At 43.1% G+C, this 24,992-nt stretch overlaps 2 protein-coding genes across 5 annotated transcripts in view; one reads left to right on the top strand and one right to left on the bottom strand.

The window, feature by feature from the left end:
- Positions 1-5,642: 5,642 nt before the first annotated feature.
- On the top strand, positions 5,643-12,516 carry LOC105029919 (ubiquitin-conjugating enzyme E2 D2). Of its 2 annotated transcripts, XM_010903493.4 has the most exons (8): positions 5,643-6,020; positions 9,555-9,618; positions 9,697-9,728; positions 9,812-9,889; positions 10,021-10,126; positions 10,696-10,789; positions 10,955-11,004; positions 11,720-11,807. In XM_010903493.4, the coding sequence occupies exons 1-7, from the start codon at positions 5,997-5,999 to the stop codon at positions 11,001-11,003; spliced, it is 447 nt and encodes a 148-aa protein (XP_010901795.1). In that variant the 5' UTR covers positions 5,643-5,996; the 3' UTR covers position 11,004; positions 11,720-11,807. The 2 variants fall into 2 exon arrangements, with proteins under 2 accessions (XP_010901795.1, XP_010901802.1); XM_010903500.3 differs by lacking the exon at positions 10,955-11,004 and having other exon boundaries at positions 5,664-6,020; positions 11,720-12,516.
- A 609-nt stretch (positions 12,517-13,125) lies between these two features.
- Positions 13,126-24,992, bottom strand: part of nfkb1 (nuclear factor of kappa light polypeptide gene enhancer in B-cells 1) — a 33,281-nt gene continuing 21,414 nt past the window's right edge. For all 3 annotated transcript variants that reach the window (XM_029119579.2, XM_029119581.2, XM_029119580.2), the window contains exons 12-24: positions 24,546-24,686; positions 21,218-21,316; positions 20,971-21,135; positions 20,382-20,523; positions 20,154-20,268; positions 19,809-20,010; positions 19,208-19,377; positions 18,947-19,049; positions 18,663-18,802; positions 18,450-18,519; positions 18,187-18,353; positions 15,557-15,689; positions 13,126-15,442 (exon numbers count right to left, since the gene is read on the bottom strand). In XM_029119579.2, the coding sequence (XP_028975412.2) occupies positions 15,348-15,442; positions 15,557-15,689; positions 18,187-18,353; positions 18,450-18,519; positions 18,663-18,802; positions 18,947-19,049; positions 19,208-19,377; positions 19,809-20,010; positions 20,154-20,268; positions 20,382-20,523; positions 20,971-21,135; positions 21,218-21,316; positions 24,546-24,686 (1,742 nt within the window). In that variant the 3' untranslated portion in view covers positions 13,126-15,347. The remainder of the gene's footprint in view (positions 15,443-15,556; positions 15,690-18,186; positions 18,354-18,449; positions 18,520-18,662; positions 18,803-18,946; positions 19,050-19,207; positions 19,378-19,808; positions 20,011-20,153; positions 20,269-20,381; positions 20,524-20,970; positions 21,136-21,217; positions 21,317-24,545; positions 24,687-24,992) is intronic.

Below are 24,992 nucleotides of genomic sequence, written 5' to 3'. Positions count from 1 at the left end.
ACCTTTTTGAATGGGTTTTGTTTCACAATCCTCTCCAGGGTGCGGTTATCCCTATTGCTTGTACACTTTTTTCTACCACATCTTTTCCTTCCCTTCACCTCCCTATTAATGTGCTTGGACACAGAGCTCTGTGAACAGCCAGCCTCTTTAGCTATGACCTTTTGCGTCTTGCCCTCCTTGTGCAAGGTGTCAATGGTCGTCTTTTGGACAGCAGTCAAGTCAGCAGTCTTCCCCATGATTGTGTTGCCTACAGAACTAGACTGAGAGACCATTTAAAAGCCTTTGCAAGTGTTTTGGGTAAATTCGCTGATTAGAGTGGGGCACCAGGTATCTTCAAAATTGAACCTTTTCACAATATTCACATTTTCTGAGATACTGAATTTGGGGTTTTCATTAGTTGTCAGTTATAATCATCAAAACTTAAAGAAATAAACACTTGAAATATATCAGTCTGTGTGGAATGAATGTATACATTATACAAGTTTCACTTTTTGAATGGAATTACTGAAATAAATGAACTTTTTGATGATATTCTAATTGTATGACCAGCACCTGTATGGTCTTCTGCTTAACTATCACTACATAGTTGTCGGTGCCATGTCACAAGGATGACGCGGTGTTGTCCACTGCCTTTGACAAATAAACCCTGAAACATGAAACATTATCACATGAAACATTATCACATGAAACATTATCACATGTTGATCTGTCAGGCAACAGCAGTTGTCACAAAGTGCTTTCCGGAGACACCTGGCCTTAAACCCCAAGGAGCAAACAACAGTAGTGTTGAATTTCAGTGGCTAGTGATAGATATTGAGCATGAAAGTAACTGAATTAAGCTTGACACAATGTATGAGAGTACTAACTATCTTTGTATGGAGGACACTAGGTAGGAAATGTGATGCCCCATTACTGATGGGTCCCAAACACCCTGTCCATACCACCTGCTAGGAACTGTGTGTGACTGTCATAGGACTCTCTGAATAGACCCTTGAGTCATAGGTTGAAATACGCCATACAAGGGTATTTTGTAGGACAAACTATTTCTTATAATAGTCTGTGTAATGGTTGGCTATGAACACTGACCACCTCCTATGTGTCCTGGTATAAATGACTGTGTTTACGTTGTAAGCATTTGGAGAGAACAATGAAAGAACTATGGAAGGTTATCATCATAAACCTCATGCTGAATAAAGGCTCTCCCCTGACTTCCGGTTGCATTCATTTTGTTCATGGATCACAAATGGACAGAATCTAACACTAGGAAAAACTCCCTAAGAAGGCCAAATTTTAGGAAGAAACCTAGAGAGGACCCAGGCTCAGAGGGGTGACCAGTCCTCTTCTGGCTTTGCCGGGTGAGATATTAAGACTCCAATTGGAATAATTAATAAATTTCTCTGGGCTAAATCCAGAGGCTATTTGATTTTAGACTAGGTCAGAAGTATGACCAGGTGGACAAGGACAGGGACAGCAACGGGCCCCCCAAACCAGGTAATCCTCAGCTGTATACCAGGACCTCATCTCCTCCTAAAATTTTAAACTGGAGGAAACTGAGAAAACTTAGAAATGCATTGCTGACTGAATCTGAGTTTATTTTAATCAGGAAATTTAAATATAGGCTACATCACAGCATGAAGGGACACGCTATGTAAATTCTACACAAACTTTACGTAAATGTTGTCAATAGATGTTGATTAAAGTGAAAGGTTCTTATGAAAGGCAAAGTCAAGACAGAATGGGAAAGCTCAAGCCAGGTTTATTCAGTGAAAAACATACTCATCAAATAAATAAGATGAATTTACAAAGTCTCTCATACTAGAGTGTAAGTCAAGGGAGGGGCTTCTCTGTCACGTTCTGCAATCTTTTAGATTATTTTTTCTGTGATTCAGGTGTGATTTCCTCTTGTGGCCACAGTAATTATACTACTTGTTGTACAGTATATCTGTGCATTATGTAGTGTCTAACAATTAATTTCCCACATTCAGGACCTTTACGTGACATAATCCATAAAAATACATTTATTTTTGCATTATTTCTGGTCAAATTGTTACATTAAATCATTAACATTAATGGCTAAAATAAGAAAAATAATTAGGTTTTCTCTATTTTTTTCAGGCACTCCTGCTTCTTCTGTCATATGTGTGGAGCCAGTACAAAAGAAAAGGCAGATGAAACTGAAATCTAGAGTACTAAAACAGTAACAAAGAGCAATATACAAAGGGAAACCTTGCCAGTTTTGCCATTTAGACAAACTACTTTGAATTAAAGGCTAAGAAATTTGTACTGAGATTTCTATCAAAATGTTGTTAACTTGTAAGTAGCGAGTGGTATGGTAATTCCATCGACAGGAACTCTTAAAGAAGTACAGAGGCAAAATTATCTTGGCATAATTAACAGTTTATTTGCAAATAGAGAGACTCGTCAAAAGCTTACAGAATAATCATCTGAGGAATCTGAGGAAAATACATGAACAGTCCATATTTATTACAGTTGAAAGGGGTGTGGTAAGATACTGCTCAGCTGTCTTATGTCACACAGGTTTCACCCAAAGGGCAGGCTGTCCCCCCACCTTATCCTTCCTGCCCTATGTGTTTACCTAAAGAGGCCAATTGCCCCTACTTTCCTCAATGGGCCACATTCCTAAGGAACAAAGGACAGATACCCTTATTGGTTTAAGCAGATTAACAGATATTAAGATATTATACAGACATGTGCGTCACAAACAAAGACCAGAGTTACATACCAGGTAATAGAAAATAAGACATTTCTCAAATGTACATTATTTCAAGAATTTCCATAACACGAGACACAAATATAAACAGCGAGTCACAAATACACTGCTCAAGAAAATGAAGGGAACATGTAAACATCACAGTATAACACCAAGTATATGAAACTTCAGGGATATCAATCTGTCCAGTTAGGAAGCATAAGCGATTGTGAATCAATGTCACCTGTTTTGGTGCAAATGAAAGTGACAACAGATACACTGGAGAGGCAACAGCAAGACAACTCCCAAAAAGGGAATGGTTTTGCAGGTGGTGGCCACAGGCAATTGCTCTCTCTGTAATGTCTGCTCCGTGTGGCACAGCAGCTCCCCTGCCTCTCCGGCGCTCCACCTCACCAGTGTACTAACCACCGGCAGGAATCTGATGGCAGCAGCGCATCCAGAGGATGCACCTGTTCTCTGTCACTATTCAGTTGTGTATATGTGTGTTGCTTCCTCACTGCACCTCACGGTAAGAGTGACAAACAATAATCTGTGAGGTGTAGTGAGAAAGCAACACACATAGCACTGCTGCCATCAATCTCCAGCTGCTGTCGTTTTTTCCTGAATGCCCAACATATATATAAAAAGTTTAATTGTTATCACTCTTTGTTTTCTTTCCCTTTTGCCTCACTTTTTGCACTCACTACACTTGAACCATCGCACTCTCCTCATCCTTCCTGACTGATTTTTCTCTAGTTTTGCATTTTGCTAGTGTCCTTGTCACTACTGGTAACACAAGGCGGTACCTGCAGCCCATTCAGTGTGCACAGGCAGTCCAGCTCCTCCAGAATGGCACATCCATACTGTCGCAAGGTTTGCTGTGCCTCCCAGTAAAGTTTCAAGAGCATGGAGGAGATACCAGGAGACGGCTGTTACACAGAGAGAGCTGGACAGGGCCGTAGAAGGACATCAACCCAGCAGCAGGATTGGTATGTGCTGCTGTGTGTGAGGAGAAACAGGAGGAGCACTGCCAGAGCCCTACAAAATGACCTCTAGTGGGCTACTTGTGTGCATGTTTCTGGCCAAACTGTCATAAACAGACTCCACAAGGGTGGCATGAGGGCCTGATGTCCTTTAGTGGGACCTATGCTTACTGCTCAGCACCGTGCAGCTTGATTGGCATCCACCAGAGAATACCTGAATTGGCAGGTCCGCCACTGGCGCCCTGTTCTCTTCAAAGATGAGAGCAGGTTCACACTGAGCATGTGACAGATCTGAAAGAGTCTGGAGACGCTTGAATGTTATGCTGCCTGCAACATCATCCAGCATGACCAATTGGTGGTGGGTCAGTGATGGTCTGGGGGTTGCACAGACCTCCATGTGCTAGCCAACGGTACCCTGACTGCTGTTAGGTACCAGAAATGAAATCCTTAGACCCACCTTCAGACCTTACGCTGGTGCAGTGGGCCCTGGGTTCCTCCTGGTGCAGGACAATGTCCGGCCTCATGTGGCCAGAGTGTGTAGGCAGTTCCTGGATGATGAAGGCATTGATGCCAATGACTGGCCCTCACGTTCTCCAGACCTGAATCCAATTGAGATCCTCTGAGATATTACGTATCAGTGCATCCGACGTGGCCAAGTACCACCACAGACTGTCCAGGATTTCACGGATGCCCTGATCCAGGTCTGGGAGGAGATCCCCCAGGAAACCATCTGCAGTCTCATCAGGAGCATGCCCAAACATTGTTGGCCATACACACTACTGAGTCACATTATGAGTTGCCATGATGAAATTCACGCAAGTTGGAACAGCTTGTGATTTCAATTGTTTACTTAGATTTTCGTTGTGAGTTTGAATCCAGCCCTCAATTGGTTGGTGATTTTGGTTTCCATTGACTGCTGTTAAATAATTTTGTTCTCAACTAATTACATTAGGTACAGTAAAACATTTTATTTTATATATTCAGTTCGGTATATATATATAGAGAGAGAGACCTGGTGTGTGATTTCTGTGTTCCCTTAATTTTTTTTGACCAGTGTACATAGTTCAACTGTCAAATAAAAACCACTCTCAAGAAATATGCGTATTGTTTCACAAACATATGTCAAGATCCTAAAATAAATGTAAGACATGTTTTGTGAATGTTACAGCATTTGTCACAAGCACTTTACAGATTTGTGACTTGCATTCAATTTGTGAGTTGCTTTACATGTTTGTGAGTTGCTCCACATATTTGAGAGGGCTGCTTACTTACAAGTCTACAACATTTTGATAGATGTCTATCTCCATAACTTTGGCAAAGATATATTTTTAATATGTAACCACCACATTTTGGCCCCTGGAAGCCATTATATTGTACTCAATGTCCACTCTTGGTTATACAATATTATAGTTGTGAAGACCTTTTAAGGATAAATACAAATAGGGTAAAGACATTAACATATGTGGCAGCTGTCTAATAAAATTCATTCATATTTACGATTTTGAAAACAGTACATATATTTTATACAGTTTTATATAGTGTGTAATTCTTTGTTTAAAAAAATATATATAACCAAATAATAAAATAAAAACCAAAGTGAGACCCATGGCCTATAATTCCTGCTTCCAGTAACGAAACCTTGGGATTCCAACGAAGTGGATTAATAATGTATATTTTACGTCGCTATTTAAATGTATGTTTTTTTTGTATAAACAGAAAGCCTTCTGTTCATATGATCCTGTGCTCCAACATCAGCTTCCGTAGTTCTATAGTAGCCGAAAGTCTTCTGCAGCTTGTAGTGGCTTACACACTCACGCGTATCTCGTAGAGTGCGCCTGAAGATCTGAGAGAGAAAAAGAAGTCGACCGCAACACCCTGATGGTGTACTACGACTGTGCAATGATTCTAGTTTTAGCAACCGTTTCCTTTCAACGCAGGACTTCTATTTTGAAGAAGTTCCGCAGCGACTCTATTAGTATTGTTGCTGCTCTCTGCATAGTGGTGACAAGAAGAACGAGCTGAGCTAGCGTAAAGTACAGGCTGGTCAAGTTTGTAACTACAACGTTATCAGTGCAGTCAAAGACTATCTACCAAGGAACAGCGAAAAAAACCCAGTCTATATTGACATCCGTTTATTGATTGTAAAATTAGCTCATATTTACTGTTTATGTCAAGCTAGTTAACTTGCTAGCTAACGTTAGTTCGCAATATACGACAGCTAAGTTGTATATGCTAGTTAGCACCACCTAGCTAACCTTAGCCTGTGTTCTCCCTCAACAACCGGTCACCTACGCACTGGCAGAATGGCCTTAAAACGAATTCACAAGGTAAATAGATTGACACTTCACTCGAAACATTCTTTAAATCGTTAACGTTGTATATTCTGTATTGTTGTTAGGCGATGTATTATGGCTAGCTAGGTACAAGGCTCAATCGCATCTCTTGTTATCTACCTAGGTAACTACTACACTACTGCAAATGCTAAGCTAGCCAAGCGTGCTTTGGTTTAAGTCACTGACTAGGAACACCAGGGCCTGGTATTAGCTTAGCTAATTTTAACTAACTTTAAACCTGCCACCAATACATTAGTGCACAGTACAAGTACCTTAATTTCAGAATCGAATCTGTGAATGTATTCATTTGCCATTAAGTATAGTATAGTCTTAGCTGTTGTTGGACCTAGCTACCGTTAGCTAGCAAGTCATGGTGAAACCTGATTACTGGTAGATTGTTGTATGTCGTTCGCGGCAGGTTTCGGTTCGGTGTCCCTTGTTGGAAATATAAACCTGGTCATGCTTTCGAAGTCAAGTGTCATTTTGGTGTGTCTTTTTTGGCCTCTACCATTTCCAGAAACTATGGTATAAAAATAGACGTGCTGCTGAGGTGATGGCTATACTACTAGTCTAGAATTGCTGTATGTCTCTAAGCCAAGGTCTATATTCAGACACACATTATTAACTATTTAAAAATCTGGAAAACAAATCTTGACTTATTTCAGGTCTTCTTGCTGATCTGTATCATTTGAGGTGAAACTGAAGAAATTCCAAATAGATGAGAGCGTTTGGTTTTCTCACCAAGTCAACCATTTCTCTCACTGTCTTTTTTTGGGTTTATTTTGTTGTTACAAATTTGACTTACGGTTGAATTAATTCCCTGTTTCTCCTGAAATTCTCCCTACAGGGAATTGCAGTATTTTGTATTTGATTAAGTTCTCCATTAGCTGCTATAAGGTTTTATTGCTCTCTGACATGACTTGGGCTGGCATTTAGTTCCTTATAATCATGGCTTTATTTAGTTCTGTTCTGGGCAGTGAAATGACTCGTGGCATGTGTAGTGTTGTATTGATTCGTGGCGAATGGCGTCAGCTGATTGAACAGACAACTCAGCACCTTTTTGCACCAGCAACACCTCTCACAAAGATCACCTCCTCCTCCAGCCTGAACCAGGAGAGATTCACATGTATGGTGTTGACATTCTCACAAAGATCACCTCCTCCTCCAGCCTGAACCAGGAGAGATTCACATGTATGGTGTTGACATTCTCACAAAGACCTCCTCCTCCAGCCTGAACCAGGAGAGATTCACATGTATGGTGTTGACATTCTCTCTCTGTGCATCTAAGAACAATGCATGCAGCACTTTTCCAACTGCAATTTCTCCATGTTCTCAGTTGCCACACTTAAGCACACAGTTGACCACTAGTCTAGGAGTTTGAGAAATGGGCTCTGGTCAAGAATGCACAGTAACACCTTGTCATGGACAGACTTTCCAAAGCATTTGTGTTTTGAGATGACATGTTTCTATATGGGCTTAATCCAAGCAGTTTAGTGTCCTCAACTTGCTCATGTTACATTGTTAAACAGTAGCTGAGTTTCAGAGTTGACCTAATTGATTCATCCCAAATAAATAGGACAGATCTAAGCACCAACATTTAGAAATACAATGCTTTTAGATATTTTGGACCAGTACTAATTACCCATTCTAAACCCAACTGGAGCTCTTTGTTAACTGTGTCTATTATTTACTGTTGTCAGTGATGTGTATTTCTTTTGAGAATGTGAAGCCATGTTGTTAAAGGCTATTCCTAATTTTGCACCCACCTTTAGCTGAATAACACCAACAGCTGTTTATATGAAAACATTGTCACTTTTGGTCATGCACCTTACAAAAGCTGTAAAAAAATAAATATATATACATTTACTGGCCACTTTTATCCAGATTTAAACTCTGAGTTACTCCCCTATCCAGGTCAGTGGATGTTTATGTTTACAACATAAACATATGCTTTTTAGTTATCTACAACCAAAGCATCTTTTCCAGAACAATAATGGTCTGAACAATTTCATGAATGCTTTTTATGCTCAGTATTTGTGTAGAAAATCCCACTGACCTTTAATATTGGGGAATGAAAAAACGCTGTTCCATGTTGCGAATGACATCATAACGAAGAAATGCCACCCAGTTGACAAGTACTGCCCTCCACGTTGGTAATGTGTGGTGTAGAATGGACCCTCGCCTGATCCTCAAACCTCCACTACCAACAGGTTTGCTGTATTTGCTTGTGCTGGAGTAGATTAGATTCAACTTTGTCATTGAACAAGTACAAGTACAGTACAACTAAATGTCATTTGCATCTAACCAGAAGTGCAAATAGAGTGCAGAAAAAAGTTAAAAGGATATGTGTGTGCAAGTGGAATGTATAGATGTGCAATTAATACATATGGCACTTCTAATGGAGGGAACATTAATTGGTGTTAGATGACAGTCGAACCTGTACTGTGTTCCATGGAGTCCTGCCTTCCAGTTGTTGTGGTGTAGGAAACACTGCTGTTTGTGCACAAAAGGTAGAGGCTAAGAGCGCCTGACCAGCCAAGCACATCTAAAACACATCCTGGAACATGAAAATGCATTGTGTTGAAAACTCCTCCATGATTTCAGGCGCATATTGAAGCAGTAATTGAACGTATTTTTATCTTGATCTTTGACTTCCCACATACTAATATTGCCCCTGACACATTTGTGCTTTAATGAATCTGTGCTTTCAAGGCATCAGACTGGGGCGGTGCTCAGAGTAATTCTAAATGTTGGCCAATCGAGTGGACTTGCACGTCTTCAAATGTTGTTGGGGACAGCAATAATGTAAACATTTTGTCCCACGACCAGCCATATGGCTGTAATCAAGCTCCTTTTGGCACAGACGCCCTCTGAGACCAACTTCAACACAGCCCACAGCTTCCTTCCTGTAGAAGACTTGCTTAAGGATAGAGCTCTTTATTTTGTGACAAACATTCTCTCATCCATATGAAACTCCTACTCGAACCTGCAACCGAGATGTTGTGCTGAAGTGCTTGTGTTGAGGAGGCTCTGCGAGCATTGTTCACTGCAACAGACTAGTCACAGGAAACCATTACTGTGGCTGGGGTCATTGAGCCCACATTATTTAAATGTATTTCCCGTTTCATCAGTCAATAACGACACAATACTTTCTGCCCACGGCGGCCGTCTGATTGGCCGGTCTGTGCAGTAACAGTCACATCGGGTGTTGTTTGATTGGCCGGTCTGTGCAGTAACAGTCACATCGGGTGTTGTTTGATTGGCCGGTCTGTGCAGTAACAGTCACATCGGGTGGTGTTTGATTGGCCGGTCTGTGCAGTAACAGTCACATCGGGTGGTGTTTGATTGGCCGGTCTGTGCAGTAACAGTCACATCGGGTGTTTTGCTGGGTGTCCCCTGAAGAAGCAGCAATGTGTTTTCCACTGCAGAAGTTATGCAGAGAAGAACAGATGATGTGGTGTTGGAGGGGATGTAATAATGTCACTGTTGTCAGGGAATGATGGAAGTGGTTTGCTTCCTCTGTTGTAGGAGTTGAATGACCTGGCCAGAGATCCTCCAGCACAGTGTTCGGCCGGCCCGGTCGGAGATGACAGTAAGGACAAACACTTATCAGACCTTCTGAAAGCATCTGAAGCGTTCCTCTAACAGCCTGTCCTTTCTGTTTCGACAGTGTTTCATTGGCAAGCTACAATTATGGGTCCTGTAAGTATCCACAAACTTTTTGCTGATTAATTTGTCACGTTTGCTCTGGTTGTTCAGTGAGTGCGGACATTCTTTTCCCCCAGAATGACAGTCCATACCAAGGAGGTGTTTTTTTTCTGACAATTCATTTCCCCACAGACTACCCCTTTAAACCACCTAAGGTATTTCATTTTCTTCTACTGTTCCTCCTTTCTCAAATGGCTACTTAATGATGTTTGCAGGAGGTTGAGGAATATGGTTTCAGAACGTCAATTTCCATGGTTACCTTGCATGTCCAATCTCTTCTTTATAGGTTGCGTTCACCACCAGAATTTATCACCCAAATATTAACAGTAACGGTAGCATCTGCCTGGATATATTGAGATCACAATGGTCCCCTGCATTAACTATCTCTAAAGGTAGGATGTTTCATTGACCAACATTAAAGGTGTGTGTGTGTGTGTGTGTGTGTGTGTGTGTGTGTGTGTGTGTGTGTGTGTGTGTGTGTGTGTGTGTGTGTGTGTGTGTGTGTGTGTGTGTGTGTGTGTGTGTGTGGGTGTGTGGGTGTGTGTGGGTGTGTGGGTGTGTGGGTGTGTGTGTGGGTGTGTGGGTGTGTGGGTGTGTGTGTGGGTGTGTGGGTGTGTGGTGTGTGGTGTGTGGTGTGTGGTGTGTGGTGTGTGGTGTGGTGTGTGTGGTGTGTGTGGTGTGTGTGGTGTGTGTGGTGTGTGTGGTGTGTGTGGTGTGTGTGGTGTGTGTGGTGTGTGTGGTGTGTGTGGTGTGTGTGTGTGTGTGTGTTATTAACTCCAAAGGTAGGATGTGTTTCACTGACTAACACTAAAGGTAGGTGGGGCGTGTGTGTGCTTTATTATCTCTGAAGGTAGGATGTCTGTTTCATTACCGTTCTCTAAAAGCAGGATGAGTGTGTTCCATGTTATTATACCTCCTGCCCTGAGACCCACTCCTAACCTTTCTTTTGGATCTGTTTCAGTTCTTCTCTCCATCTGTTCACTCTTATGTGACCCCAACCCAGACGACCCGTTAGTGCCCGAGATCGCTCGTATCTACAAAACAGACACTGACAAGTGAGTTTACAGCAGACCCAGCGCCGTCCCCACTCTGTTCCTGTACTGCACATCTATTCACCCATATCATCTGTCAAAAAATGCCCTTTTATAGCCCGGAGGTTTGAACCAACAGGTGTCACACTGTGCGGTAGATCTAAAACCTTTTAATTCCTTTTACATCAGGTATAATAGATTAGCGAGAGAATGGACAGACAAATACGCTATGCTTTAGGGTAAGAGAGCTCTGCATCGTGATGTGACTGTATTATGAAATGCGTGATGTTGGTGGCACCCTGAGGGCCTGTTTGACCACTTCTCAACCTCATTGTCATCATCTCTACCATGTCACCAGTGTCTTCATGAGGAATGTGAAAACTACACACTTCTATGTTTAGTGATCAGAGGTGATGTGGAGAGCAGGAAACGTGGCCAGAACTCTCTGCAGGCTTTGTCACGTTTTTATTGCCTTAATCCACCCAATGTGATGATGCCACAGAAGCATTCTTAGGGCTATTATCTATCCATACCTCACTCTTCATTTGACACTGAGGGTGTTTGAGACCGTTAATGAGGTTGTTTGGTGTTGTATGGTATGCTTAACTCTGCAGTCAATTGTTGACTTTACATGTTTTATAGTCTCAGTATCACTTGGGTACTTTGAAATTGTCCCATCAACTAACTCCACAAGGCTGCCAGTACTCAGCTGGTATAAATACACACCTATGAGGCTAGTGGCTTGATTTTGACTGTTTGATATTCTTGGACTGATTATTCAATTGAATGCCAATTTGGTGGGACTGAGGGGGTCTTTTGTTTGAACAACATGCGTATTAACTTTGACAGGTGATTGGCAACCTGTTTCCTGAATGCATGGTGCTGTTCTGGAAGTTTCCCTTGTCTATTGTGAGTGAATTTTCTTGCTGATTGCTTTCTTTTCCCATTCCCCAGGTACAACAGAATAGCCCGGGAATGGACTCAGAAATACGCTATGTGATACCAGATCATGGTCGTTGTTCATTGTAGCTGGAATAAACCTTAAATCACACTGTTTTTGTTGCCCATTCAGCCCTTACCATCAACAACTAAGTAATTTCTTCTTTATTCTGCCCCTCAACATATATTCATATGCTCTTAACAAGGGAAATCTCCAAGTCCCCTTTTTTTCTTTCCAAAAGATGCCAATTGCTCAGAACTCTCAGTGGAGCAGGTGCTGTGTACCTGTTAAACCAACCACAGAAACCTATGAAGAGCTTCTGATTGCATTGAATTCACTTGAAGGTGCCAAAAAAAGTGAGGATTCTCCAAATGTCACCATTTGTGTGTAAAGAGGATCAACATGGTGCAAAGTTTTGTAAGCTTTTCCGATAGCACTGTAGAACTGAGGTATGTGAATGTTGTACACTTGCTGTTAGCTGACTGTTGGAATGGAGAATTGCTGTATCTGAAAAGTTGTATCTACAGTAAATAAGAAACAAAATGCATGTTAATAAGATAATTGGTTTATGTGCTGCTGAGAATTAATTGAGAGCCAAGGAGCGCAAATGTGTTTACTTAAAGTTGAATCTTTTTTTTTGTTACTCCTTTTCTTTGCATTGTTTTAGAATGGGAGCTGTTAGTTAATCACTCATCCATGAAACTTCTGTTTTGCACTGAATACATTATTCAAAGCTGTCAATGGCTGATCAACTAACAGCTCTGCTATTTAATGGTTACTTTTTTTTTCTCAATAAAGTTGAACAAATAACGCTTTGATATCCTGATTTTTCTTAACTCCTTTCAGCCGTGTGAACACTGAGATGTGTCTAGGGTTGTTCCGGTTACACATTACATTCCTCAGGAGTGCGGAGTCCCTCAACAACGGTGCCCTTCAATGACTAAGGCAGTTTATGACCTTGATCTTTAAAGTTGGATAGGGCAGAGGAAGACACTCTACTGAAATGCCCCTGGATGGTTTTCCTCTGAGACTTGATTCCTGCTGCGCTTGGCCCCAAATGTGGAGCTCCAAAATGATGGCAGAAACCTAGGTTCTCTTTACCTGTCGAAAGTCTGGGATGTGCTGGTGTTGCCTCAGGTGTGTGCTTCATTTCCAGAGAGCGAATTAGAAAAGAGATGCATGTAGAGGGGATGGATAACTAGATGGGAAACAGGAGGAACTGCACTGGTTTTTAAAACTTCCCGTTTTGGACTGGATGTGTAAAAGTAGAATCACTATTGTGCCTTAAATTCTAGGTTTGCAATCGAGTGTGGTTGATGACACAGCACAGCCTGATCTGTGCACACTGCTGACTAGGCCATGTTAAATTCAACTCAAAATAGGTAACTACTGGAATATTATGAGGGGGGAAAAACATGGACAAAATTAAGAATTTTATTTAAAAAAATGGATCATGATAACATTCTGTACAAAGCTGTTTCACAAGCCACAGGTATAAATATTTAAGTCCCAGACAAAGTGAAGAAGTGCCTATCAAACCTTTCGTTTGGAACAGACATTGAGGCTTATTGTAATCTGTAAAAATGCCAGTTAACAGCTTCAAACTAAAGATGTTGAGGAATATCAATAGCAAGGTCGACTGGTTCTGATAGTACTTCTCAGTTTGTGGCAAAAGGACAAATGTTGTAAAGACATTATGATATCAATGAATCGCAGCCCTGATTACAAAATAGCAAAGAAACGAAAAACAGCACCATTATCTAAAATCTTTGCCACCTTCTTGAAGAACTGGATGTGATATTAACATAAGATAATTAAAAACCTAGGCCATTTACTGCATTGATGACAGAAACCTAATCATAACTTACAACAAACGCTTTGTAAAAGGAAGTTTATGCCCCAACTTAAACCGATACAGTTAGGAAAAACAGTTGGTGCACCCTCTGGAAAGTTGTCTTTTTAAACAATCATTCATCAAATCAACCAAAATTCTATTTCATAGTTCAGGAGTACGTACACCCCCTAGCTTCAATAGCTGGTGTTACTGCCTTCGGTAAAGTAACTTAATGTAGTCCTCTCTAGTAACTTTTTATTAGTCTCTTATCAACTGAAAGGAATTTCCACACCAACATTTCCATCTTTTACTCACCTGTCCAGAACACATTGTCTCAATAAATTTGGTCTTTACCTAGGTGTTGTCTGACAAACGTCGGTTGTGTCTTGCTATTCTTTTTATTTCATTATTTATTTTACGCACTTTGATTGTGGCAAGAGACCATAATGTCCCCCTGGGGTTCTCAAGGGAGACCATAATGTCCCCCTGGGGTTCTCAAGGGAGACCATAATGTCCCCCTGGGGTTCTCAAGGGAGACCATAATGTCCCCCTGGGGTTCTCAAGGGAGACCATAATGTCCCCCTGGGGTTCTCAAGGGAGACCATAATGTCACCCTGGGGTTCTCAAGGGAGACCATAATGTCCCCCTGGGGTTCTCAAGGGAGACCATAATGTCCCCCTGGGGTTCTCAAGGGAGACCATAATGTCACCCTGGGGTTCTCAAGGGAGACCATAATGTCACCCTGGGGTTCTCAAGGGAGACAATAATGTGTTACCAAAAGTTGATACAATAAAGGAACACCTCAGGTCAAAACAACGACAACTGATCGAATGAGACGGTCGTCCACACAGAAACTAACGTCATCATAATGGTTTTGGTACTGAGAGGAGGAGGACTGCACTAAAAAAGGCAAAGTGTGATATTTACAGTATTCCATCACAAACTACATATTACTGGTAAGACCACTTCCGTAGGAAATTCTATTTCACCCTGTAATACAAAAACCTTTGCATGAGCAGTTATTAGTGGTGGCTTGATTGCAATACAAACGATTGTACAGTAACCAGTCTGTCCATGTGGAGCATTTCCATGTGTTACTTCAACAGCTAGAGTCTCTGGCTGGGTGAACCTGAACCATGACCGATCCTGTGAACTGTACTGCTTCTGCAGCATATACAGGGACAACTTCTAATTACAGACACCAGCAGAATATTATTTTCCAAATTCGCTTAAAGTTGTACTTTCTGTAAAGTCAATTATATTAGAGATATTCCTGTTTCAGCTGCCACACAGTCTTTGCTAAGGTCCAGACAACCACACAAAACAGGTCTGCATTTTCTGCATCTTTGTTTGCTATAAATGAACTGTAGCGTGGAGAGAATGTCTGGTCATATCATTTTGAATGTAATTACTTGTTGAGAATACATTCTGCATAAGTGATAAATTATTTCAGAAAATGCAATTACTTTCCAAAACCATTCAATACGGTGTTACTGTTACCTTTGCGTGTTCCCTGAATAAAGCACATTCATGAGGACAACTCGAAGATTCAAAAATATTTGTAGTATTCCAGAAAGAAAATCATTACACAAAATACTCATATTTTTCAAATATCATGGGGACAAATATAAAAGTGAGGATATTCAGCATGATGTGTGAAGAGGAGTGCTTGTTACATTTGTCTCTTGTGGGCAGAGATTGTCTATAGCCTGTTGGAGGTGGAAACCTCATGACATCCTGATGAGGGAAAAGCTCTGATGTGGAGGTCAAGCTTTGGAGGTCAAGCTGTGGAGGTCAAGCTGTGGAGGTCAAGCTGTGGAGAGCTCCACCCCACTGTCACACACGCCACTGTCCACCCGTCCATCCAGCTTCAGATCCCTAATGTGGTCTGACAGGCCGGCATCTATACAGAGAACGACAGGAGGGTGACTTCCACATGATACTACTGAAGTCATGGAAGGTATGCTAGTGTATGAACCGTACCTTCAGCCACTGCCTGAGTTCTGTTAAATCTTACCTAAGAGTTGTGTGGTGCTTTGGGGGTCTAAAGTTTCTTTTTCAGACAGTGCTCCCTCGAGTACACTCAAAGCCATGCAGTTCCCCACAATCCTGAGTCCCTCCAGGAGGCCCTTGACCATTCCCCCAGACACCTAGAAAACATGTACAACTATTACATCAACAAGGGAGTCAAATACACAGACAAATACTAGACACGTTATTACTGGTACCTTTATATAGACACTTTATTACTGGTCCTCCCTTTATATAGACACGTTATTACTGGTCCTCCCGTTATATAGACACGTTATTACTGGTCCTCCCTTTATATAGACACGTTATTACTGGTCCTCCCGTTATATAGACACGTTATTACTGGTACCTTTATATAGACACGTTATTACTGGTCCTCCCATTATATAGACACGTTATTACTGGTCCTCCCTTTATATAGACACGTTATTACTGGTCCTCCCTTTATATAGACACGTTATTACTGGTCCTCCCGTTATATAGACACGTTATTACTGGTCCTCCCGTTATATAGACACGTTATTACTGGTCCTCCCTTTATATAGACACGTTATTACTGGTCCTCCCTTTATATAGACACGTTATTACTGGTCCTCCCTTTATATAGACACGTTATTACTGGTCCTCCCGTTATATAGACACGTTATTACTGGTACCTTTATATAGACACGTTATTACTGGTCCTCCCATTATATAGACACGTTATGACTGGTCCTCCCATTATATAGACACGTTATTACTGGTCCTCCCTTTATATAGACACGTTATTACTGGTCCTCCCGTTATATAGACACGTTATTACTGGTCCTCCCGTTATATAGACACGTTATTACTGGTCCTCCCTTTATATAGACACGTTATTACTGGTCCTCCCTTTATATAGACACGTTATTACTGGTCCTCCCTTTATATAGACACGTTATTACTGGTCCTCCCGTTATATAGACACGTTATTACTGGTCCTCCCGTTATATAGACACGTTATTACTGGTCCTCCCGTTATATAGACACGTTATTACTGGTCCTCCCGTTATATAGACACGTTATTACTGGTCCTCCCTTTATATAGGCACGTTATTACTGGTCCTCCCTTTATATAGGCACGTTATTACTGGTCCTCCCATTATATAGACACGTTATTACTGGTCCTCCCTTTATATAGACACGTTATTACTGGTCCTCCCTTTATATAGACACGTTATTACTGGTCCTCCCTTTATATAGACACGTTATTACTGGTCCTCCCTTTATATAGACACGTTATTACTGGTCCTCCCGTTATATAGACACGTTATTACTGGTCCTCCCTTTATATAGACACGTTATTACTGGTCCTCCCTTTATATAGACACGTTATTACTGGTCCTCCCTTTATATAGACACGTTATTACTGGTCCTCCCGTTATATAGACACGTTATTACTGGTCCTCCCTTTATATAGACACGTTATTACTGGTCCTCCCGTTATATAGACACGTTATTACTGGTCCTCCCGTTATATAGACACGTTATTACTGGTCCTCCCTTTATATAGACACGTTATTACTGGTCCTCCCTTTATATAGACACGTTATTACTGGTCCTCCCGTTATATAGACACGTTATTACTGGTCCTCCCTTTATATAGACACGTTATTACTGGTCCTCCCTTTATATAGACACGTTATTACTGGTCCTCCCTTTATATAGACACGTTATTACTGGTCCTCCCGTTATATAGACACGTTATTACTGGTCCTCCCTTTATATAGACACGTTATTACTGGTCCTCCCTTTATATAGACACGTTATTACTGGTCCTCCCTTTATATAGACACGTTATTACTGGTCCTCCCTTTATATAGACACGTTATTACTGGTCCTCCCGTTATATAGACACGTTATTACTGGTCCTCCCGTTATATAGACACGTTATTACTGGTCCTCCCTTTATATAGACACGTTATTACTGGTCCTCCCGTTATATAGACACGTTATTACTGGTCCTCCCGTTATATAGACACGTTATTACTGGTCCTCCCGTTATATAGACACGTTATTACTGGTCCTCCCGTTATATAGACACGTTATTACTGGTCCTCCCGTTATATAGACACGTTATTACTGGTCCTCCCGTTATATAGACACGTTATTACTGGTCCTCCCTTTATATAGACACGTTATTACTGGTCCTCCCTTTATATAGACACGTTATTACTGGTCCTCCCTTTATATAGACACGTTATTACTGGTCCTCCCGTTATATAGACACGTTATTACTGGTCCTCCCTTTATATAGACACGTTATTACTGGTCCTCCCGTTATATAGACACGTTATTACTGGTCCTCCCTTTATATAGACACGTTATTACTGGTCCTCCCGTTATATAGACACGTTATTACTGGTCCTCCCTTTATATAGACATGTTATTACTGGTCCTCCCGTTATATACACGTTATTACTGGTCCTCCCTTTATATAGACATGTTATTACTGGTCCTCCCTTTATATAGACACGTTATTACTGGTTAACTAACGCTCTACACCGATAGTTTAGGACATGTTAGACAATAAGTAACACTTTGAGCTGGGTTTTGAAGGCCAGTCTCTGGCTGGGTAGTGTGGACTGGGGGTACCTCGTAGCTGTCCAGCAGGGTGCTGGCAGGACAGGGGCTCAGTCTGAAGGCACTGTTGAGGATGCCCAGCCCCAGTGTGTGTGCCAGGCTCTCCCAGCCCCCCTCCGGCCCCCCCAGGGCCTGGCACAACGCCCGCTTGGTCTCGGAGGCCAGGCTATGCATGTCACCTGCAGAAACATGGCCGGTTATTTACTCTACAGTGGACCAGAGCCCAGACTGCCGTAAAGTCCATAATGAGGATTGTTATAAACTCAAGAGCCAACCTTGAGGAGGGACGAGCACCGAGGTGGGGGTCACTGGCTTGTAGTCTTTGCCATTCAGAAGTTCCAATACCTACACATAAGGAATAGAGAGAAAATGTAACAAACGTTTAAACATAACAAATATTTTATTACACACCTGTGGATTTATAAAATAACGGATGTTAACAGTAAAAAGAAAGTTCGATTTGGTCCAGGAGTTCCAGTGGAAGTTACCTCAGGAGTTGCAGCCATGTTGAGAGGACTTGTCCCTGGGATGTAGCCTTCATCCTGCTCCTCCTCATCCTCCTCTTCCACACAGTTTTCATCATCTCTGAAGAACAGGGGCTCAAAGTTTTCTTTATGAGGATCAGCACCTAGAAATCAATCAAAAAAATTTAAGAAGGGCTGTCTATATTTGAGCTTGGACTACAATACAAATGTACAGTTACAGAGCAAACATCCAAAATGGACATCAAACTAAGACGCCAAGAAGGCAGTGTGATGAAACTTGACCACACCTGCAGCCATTAGCAGAGCGGTCAGTTTGACGGAGCCTCTGCCTGCTGCTATGTGAAGAGGACTGGAGCCATTGTAGGTACAGCTGTCCACATTAGCGTTTCCCTGTGGGGGAAAAGAACAGTCAACACACGCCTGACGCCACACGCCTGACGCCACACGCCTGACGCCACACGCCTGACGCCACACGCCTGACGCCACACGCCTGACGCCACACGCCTGACGCCACACGCCTGACGCCACGTGGGTTCTGCAGCACACACCTCCAGAAGCAGGCATCCAGACAGAGACACGTTGTCCAGCTCCGTGGCCAGATGTAGCGCCGTCCGGCCGCAGCTTCTCTCCTGGACCTCCACACTGCCCCCGCTCAACAGAAGGTTCCTGACGGAGCTCAGGCTGTTGGCCAAGACGGCCAGGTGGAGGCAGCAGCGGCCTGAAGGACACAAGCACTTTCTAGTCCAGTTGACATTTAAAATGATAGGACACACTGAATTGAAACTGATCACCTTTGTTTGCTAAAATCTACTGTTTTAATTATCATATTTCAGACATAACTACCAGCTGTCATTTTGTTCCTGCTTTAATTAAAAAAATAAACTGTACTCCTGGTTTTTATTTGTGCAATAAAATGTTTCAAGCAAGGAAACAATTGTTTTATTTAATTTACAATAATTTAAAAAGTAAGGATTTCAGGAAAAATAAGTCTTATGCTTCAGAGGACAAACAGCTTTAAAAGAACTGACTGTCGGTGGTCAGAAATCAGTGTCCACACACTAGTATGAGTTAAACTGGCTGTGTGTCGTACTTGCTGTGGGGTGGAGTTAAACTGGCTGTGTGTCGTACTTGCTGTGGGGTGGAGTTTACCTGATGCGTTGGGGAGGTCCACTAGTTCTACCAGCTCTCTGTGTCTCAGGAGGAATTCCACCATCACTCCCTCCTTCTGCTGGGCAGCCAGGTGAAGAGCTGTGTTTCCGTGGCGATCAGTCAGAGTGACATCCGCTCCAGCCAATATAAGGGCCTCGGCTGCCTCCTTCTGCTGGGTTATCACCGCTAGGTGCAAAGGAGTCTGGGATAGACGGACACAGATTATTCCCGTGTTACAGCACGGTTCATTCCCGTGTTACAGCACGGTTCATTCCCGTGTTACAGCACGGTTCATTCCCGTGTTACAGCACGGTTCATTCCCGTGTTACAGCACGGTTCATTCACCTGGTAGAGGTCGTTCCGCATGTTGAGCACATCCTCCCCAGGCAGGGCAGACAGGACCTGGGCAAAACTCCGGACCGCGTCAGTCTGGCTGTGAATCACCCCCAGGTGGAGGCCTCTGGAGAAACGCAGGACAGGCACACATCAGAATGAGCTCCTGGAGAAGCCTCAAGGCCAACCCAACACTACAGCAAATCAGTGGAGCTACTGGGTGTTTTAAGGGGGACGTACGTGTCACCGTTCTCATCCTGGGCCGCCATGAGGTGGTGCTGTGGAGCCAGCAGGTAGCGAATGTCCCCAGTGACAGCGTACTGGAAGAGGGCTTCGGCCTGTCTTTCAGCAACATCCACCAGCCTGGCCTCCAGTAAACACTCTGAACACAAATTCACCATCACACATTTTTAATATGCATCTTATTAAAACCTGTTTGGATATAAACTCTGTTTTCATCACACTTCCACACTCAGGAGAAACATCTGCTCTTGTCTTTACACAAATCAAATTCCTGCATTTACAAAGCAAACTTTTTCTGTGGTCAGTCTTGTACAGTGAAAAAGAAAATGTAATTTAGCAAAACATTACAAAATGTCACTTTATATTATTTCCATGGAAACACAAAACATCTGATGGCCATTAATCAACTTTGCAAGAAATACATTCTCTTTCACCGCAAGGTAATTCACTTTTCCACAGCTGCTGGGACACATACAGTTCCTGGTCTGTGGTCATTGGAGGAAAACATAACCAACCGCCCCCCCCCGATGATGACTATAAAGACTCTATACAGGAACACAGATCCCTACGCCACTTATGACCTGACCTCCAGTCCTGTCACCTGGTCCTGGTTCCACAACCCCCTCCTCCTCACTCCTCTCCCCAGCAGTGACATCCTCTGACTGGGCTTGGACCCGGACCGAGGTCCCTGAGGCCGGGTCATCATCCACGTCGCTGTCATCGCCGCTGTCTTCCGCTCTACCCTGTGGAGCTGTGGCCAGTTACAAGGTGAGTCCACACTCAGTCTTACTCTGAACTGAAACGCTCCACTGAATCCTGGCAACCCAACTCACCGTGTTTGATGCCCGTGGCGTCACCACTCATGCCAGGGGAAAACCCAGTGTTGTATCCACCTCCATAGTTATTGTATGTGGGGTAACCCTGGAAATAACCTAAAAGACAAACAGGTTTTCATTCATAAATGTTTACCCTATGTCTCCCAATATGGCCATGTCACCATGTCTTATCACAAACAGCCCCAGCTGGTTAGGGAAAGACAAAGCCCCTGCTGGTTAGGGGAAGACAAAGCCCCTGCTCATTCCAACCAGGAAGTAAAACAGAACCACATAATTGGAGGAGAACGCTCTCCCAGCTAGCGACCAGAATTACAATGCCTGACCTGGGTTGATAGAGAGCGTCTAGCCAAGGAGCGCTTAACCACCCTGCCTTCTTTAGCCCGAGACGATGCTAGGTCAATACACAACGCCTGTCAAAGCCTCCCGGTCATGCCCGGCTGTGACTGACACAGGAACTGAACCCAGGTTGTAGAGGCATCTGTATACCAGGCATGATGTCAGGCAGACACACATTTTATTTTAGCCTAAATATATGGAGCCAAATTGAGCTCCCATGTATTGACTGTAAGAAAAGAAAAACGTAACTGAAATATTTCGTAGTATTAAAAAACGAAATTCTGTCGTATGAAAACAATTCATTCAAGTGTGGAGAAAGTGTATGCTAAAATCATTAAATGGATTCTCGCGACCGATTTTAAAATGTCTTTGTTCAAACACGTTTTTTCCAAGTTCACTTCTTACGATTACAATTTCTTCCCACCTTCGTTTGAATAAAGTTTGAGCCTCTATTGGCGTGGAGGCGGGGCTTTACCTGGGCATTGAATTCTTGCACCCGATTAGTCTAGAATCAAACCATTATAAGGAGCAAATCATAGCCTTTCCATGCACTGCTTTCCCAATACAACCTGTGGTGAGAAGTTTAAGAACTGTATAAACTGGGCTAAATATCCACAGTTTCCTTCCTGACATTCTCCTTTTTAAAATGTACATTAAACCAAAACCACTGATTGTTAAACCAACCATGTAGTCCTAAGAACAGTTAATTTGCATTTCCACTGACCCAAAATACATTTAGTAGAAGATTTTCCCCATAAAGAAAGGGGTATTAGCAATGACATGACGCACTGAATTTGAAGAAGAAAATCCCTTTTGGTTAGAGTTAAGGTGAGGCCACTAGACTGAAGTTCATCAACAGCCAGTACCAGAATGATGTGACAGGATTCCTGATCTGCATAATTATGGAAATGCCCTGAGGTCTGGAGACTGAAGGTGAAGGGGGTTGTGACTGTGTGACAGAGAGAAAATGAAACATATATAAATGTATTGTATGCCCAGAGAACTGGAACTTTCCGCTCTTACTCCTGTTATAGTTTTGGTCTCCAACAATCAAAAGTTGACTGAATGTTAAGATATTCTTTTTATCTTTTTATCACTGTCACTACACAATGAGTCAGATGGGAAGACGGGTTAACACGTTTAGAGGAAACCTAGAGTTACAGCGAGAAACCGTTCTGCTAACATGGAAAATGGGCTGTTTTGCTTCTTATCATACAACACTCTCAACCAGGAAGTACCTCACTCAGCCAGGAAGGCACATGACCTGGAGGTGAAGGCATTCCACGGCCAAAAAAAACACAACTCAGCTTGCATGCCTCCATCACAAGGAGTATGGTCAGACAAGGCAACCTGGACTGACAACCTTCCGCTCATCCCGAGCGGCGCTGACGCTATCTGCCCCGGTCTTGGCTGGACCTGTGGGCCAGGTTGGTATGCCGTGACCAGGATTCAAACACATAGTTGCAATGACTGGGCCACGTGGGAGCCCCTTGTGAAGATGGAAAATGGAGTAGGCCCCACTAATCGCAAACAGAGGTGCTGTAGAGAAGGTCAACATTTCCAAATTCCTTTGTGAGCACGACACGGAGGACCTGATCCGGTCCAGTCACACTGCGGAACCCCTCGTGACTGAGGACATTTGGCAAGTCCCGCTGGATACCCACAATGCCCTGCGGCTGTATGACAGCAGCACTACCCGTGATGGTATTTGGCTTTTCTTTAGGTGACGTCATCTGAATGCACCATCAGAGGTGTAGCCAGCCCCCCCATCCAGCCTTCAGATAGATCAGCCCCCCCCCCCGACAGGGTCATGGACAGGGTCATGGACAGGGTCATGGACAGGGTCATGGGCGGCCAAGGCTCATTGATGCACGTGGGGAGTGAAGGCTGGTCTGTGTGGTCCGATCCAACAGACAAGCTACTGTAGGTCAAGTTGATGAAAAAGTTCATGCTGGTACTGATAGACAGGTGTTTGTTGCGTATGGGGCTGAGTAGCCAAAGACCAGTCAGGGTACCCATGCTGACCCCTGTCCACTGCTCAAAGTGCCTACAATGGACACGTGAGCATCAGAACTGGACCACAGAGCAATGGAAGAAGGTGGCCCGGTATGATGAATCACGTTTTCATTTAAATCACATGGATGGCCGGGTGCGTGTGCATTGCATACCTGGGGAACACATGGCACCAGGATGCACTATGGGAAGGAGGCAAGCCGGCGGAGGCAGTGTGATGCTTTGGACAATGTTCTGCTGGGAAACCTTGGGTCCTGCCATTTATGTGGATTTTACTTTGACACGTTCCACCTACCTGAGCATTGTTGCAGACCATGTGCACCCTTTCATGTCAATGGTATTCCCACAATAGAATTTGCTTTTTCAGCAGGATAATGCGCCCTGCCACAAAGCAAAAATGGTTCAGGAATGGTTTGCGGAACAACGGGTCCAAGGTGTTGACTTGGCCAAGAAATTCCCCAGATCACAATCCAATCGAGCATCTGTGGGATGTGCTGGACAAACAGGTCCGATCCATGGAGGCCCCACCTCGCAAATTAAAGGACTTAAAGGATCTGCTGCAAACGTCTTGGTGCCAGATACCACAGCACACCTTCAGAGGTCTAGTGGGGTCTAGTGGAGTGATGGGTCAGGGCTGTTTTGGCGACAAAAGGGGACCCACACAATATTAGGCAGGTGGTTATAATGTGGCTGAGCGGTGCATTTCCTGTTTGCTAAATTTGGTATTTTGATCGCGTTTTAAATAAAATAAAAAAATAGTTTTTGCAATTTTCACTCGTGGACTTTCTCTCATTTTATAATAAAATGTATCAACTTAACCGACTGCGTTATATAGTTACAAACACACCTGTATACTAAATCAATAAAACAAACATTGGTGAGACTAAACCCAACTGAAGATTACCTGGGTTGTCTTCCCCGTAACCACTGATCATGAAATCAATTCTGCTATCTAGAAATGTGGGATTCCACAAACCTCCTCCCCCTGAGCCAGGGCCTCCCCCGGCAGCTGAGCCTCCCCCCGGCCCCCGGTACATGCCCCCAGATCCACCTTGACCGCTGTAATCCTGGAAGTTAGGAAGGGTCTTCTGTCTCTTCCTCTGCACCTCCTCCTTATCTGAGAATTAAGACCAGAGATTGACTTAATAGATGACAGAATTATGGGTGGTGTTGGATGTGAAAAGCAGACTGACTTGACAGTTGACAGAATTATGGGTGGTGCTGGATGTGAAAAGCAGACTGACTTGACAGTTGACAGAATTATGGGTGGTGCTGGATGTGAAAAGCAGACTGACTTGACAGTTGACAGAATTATGGGTGGTGCTGGATGTGAAAAGCAGACTGACTTGACAGTTCACAGAATTATGGGTGGTGTTGGATGCGAAAAGCAGACTGACTTGACAGTTGACAGAATTATGGGTGG

This window comes from Esox lucius, chromosome 4 (assembly GCF_011004845.1).
Source record: "Esox lucius isolate fEsoLuc1 chromosome 4, fEsoLuc1.pri, whole genome shotgun sequence".
NCBI classification, from domain to species: Eukaryota; Metazoa; Chordata; class Actinopteri; order Esociformes; family Esocidae; genus Esox; species Esox lucius.
The sequence above is the reverse complement of the archived record's forward strand: the minus strand, read 5'-3'. Positions and strand labels throughout refer to the sequence as shown.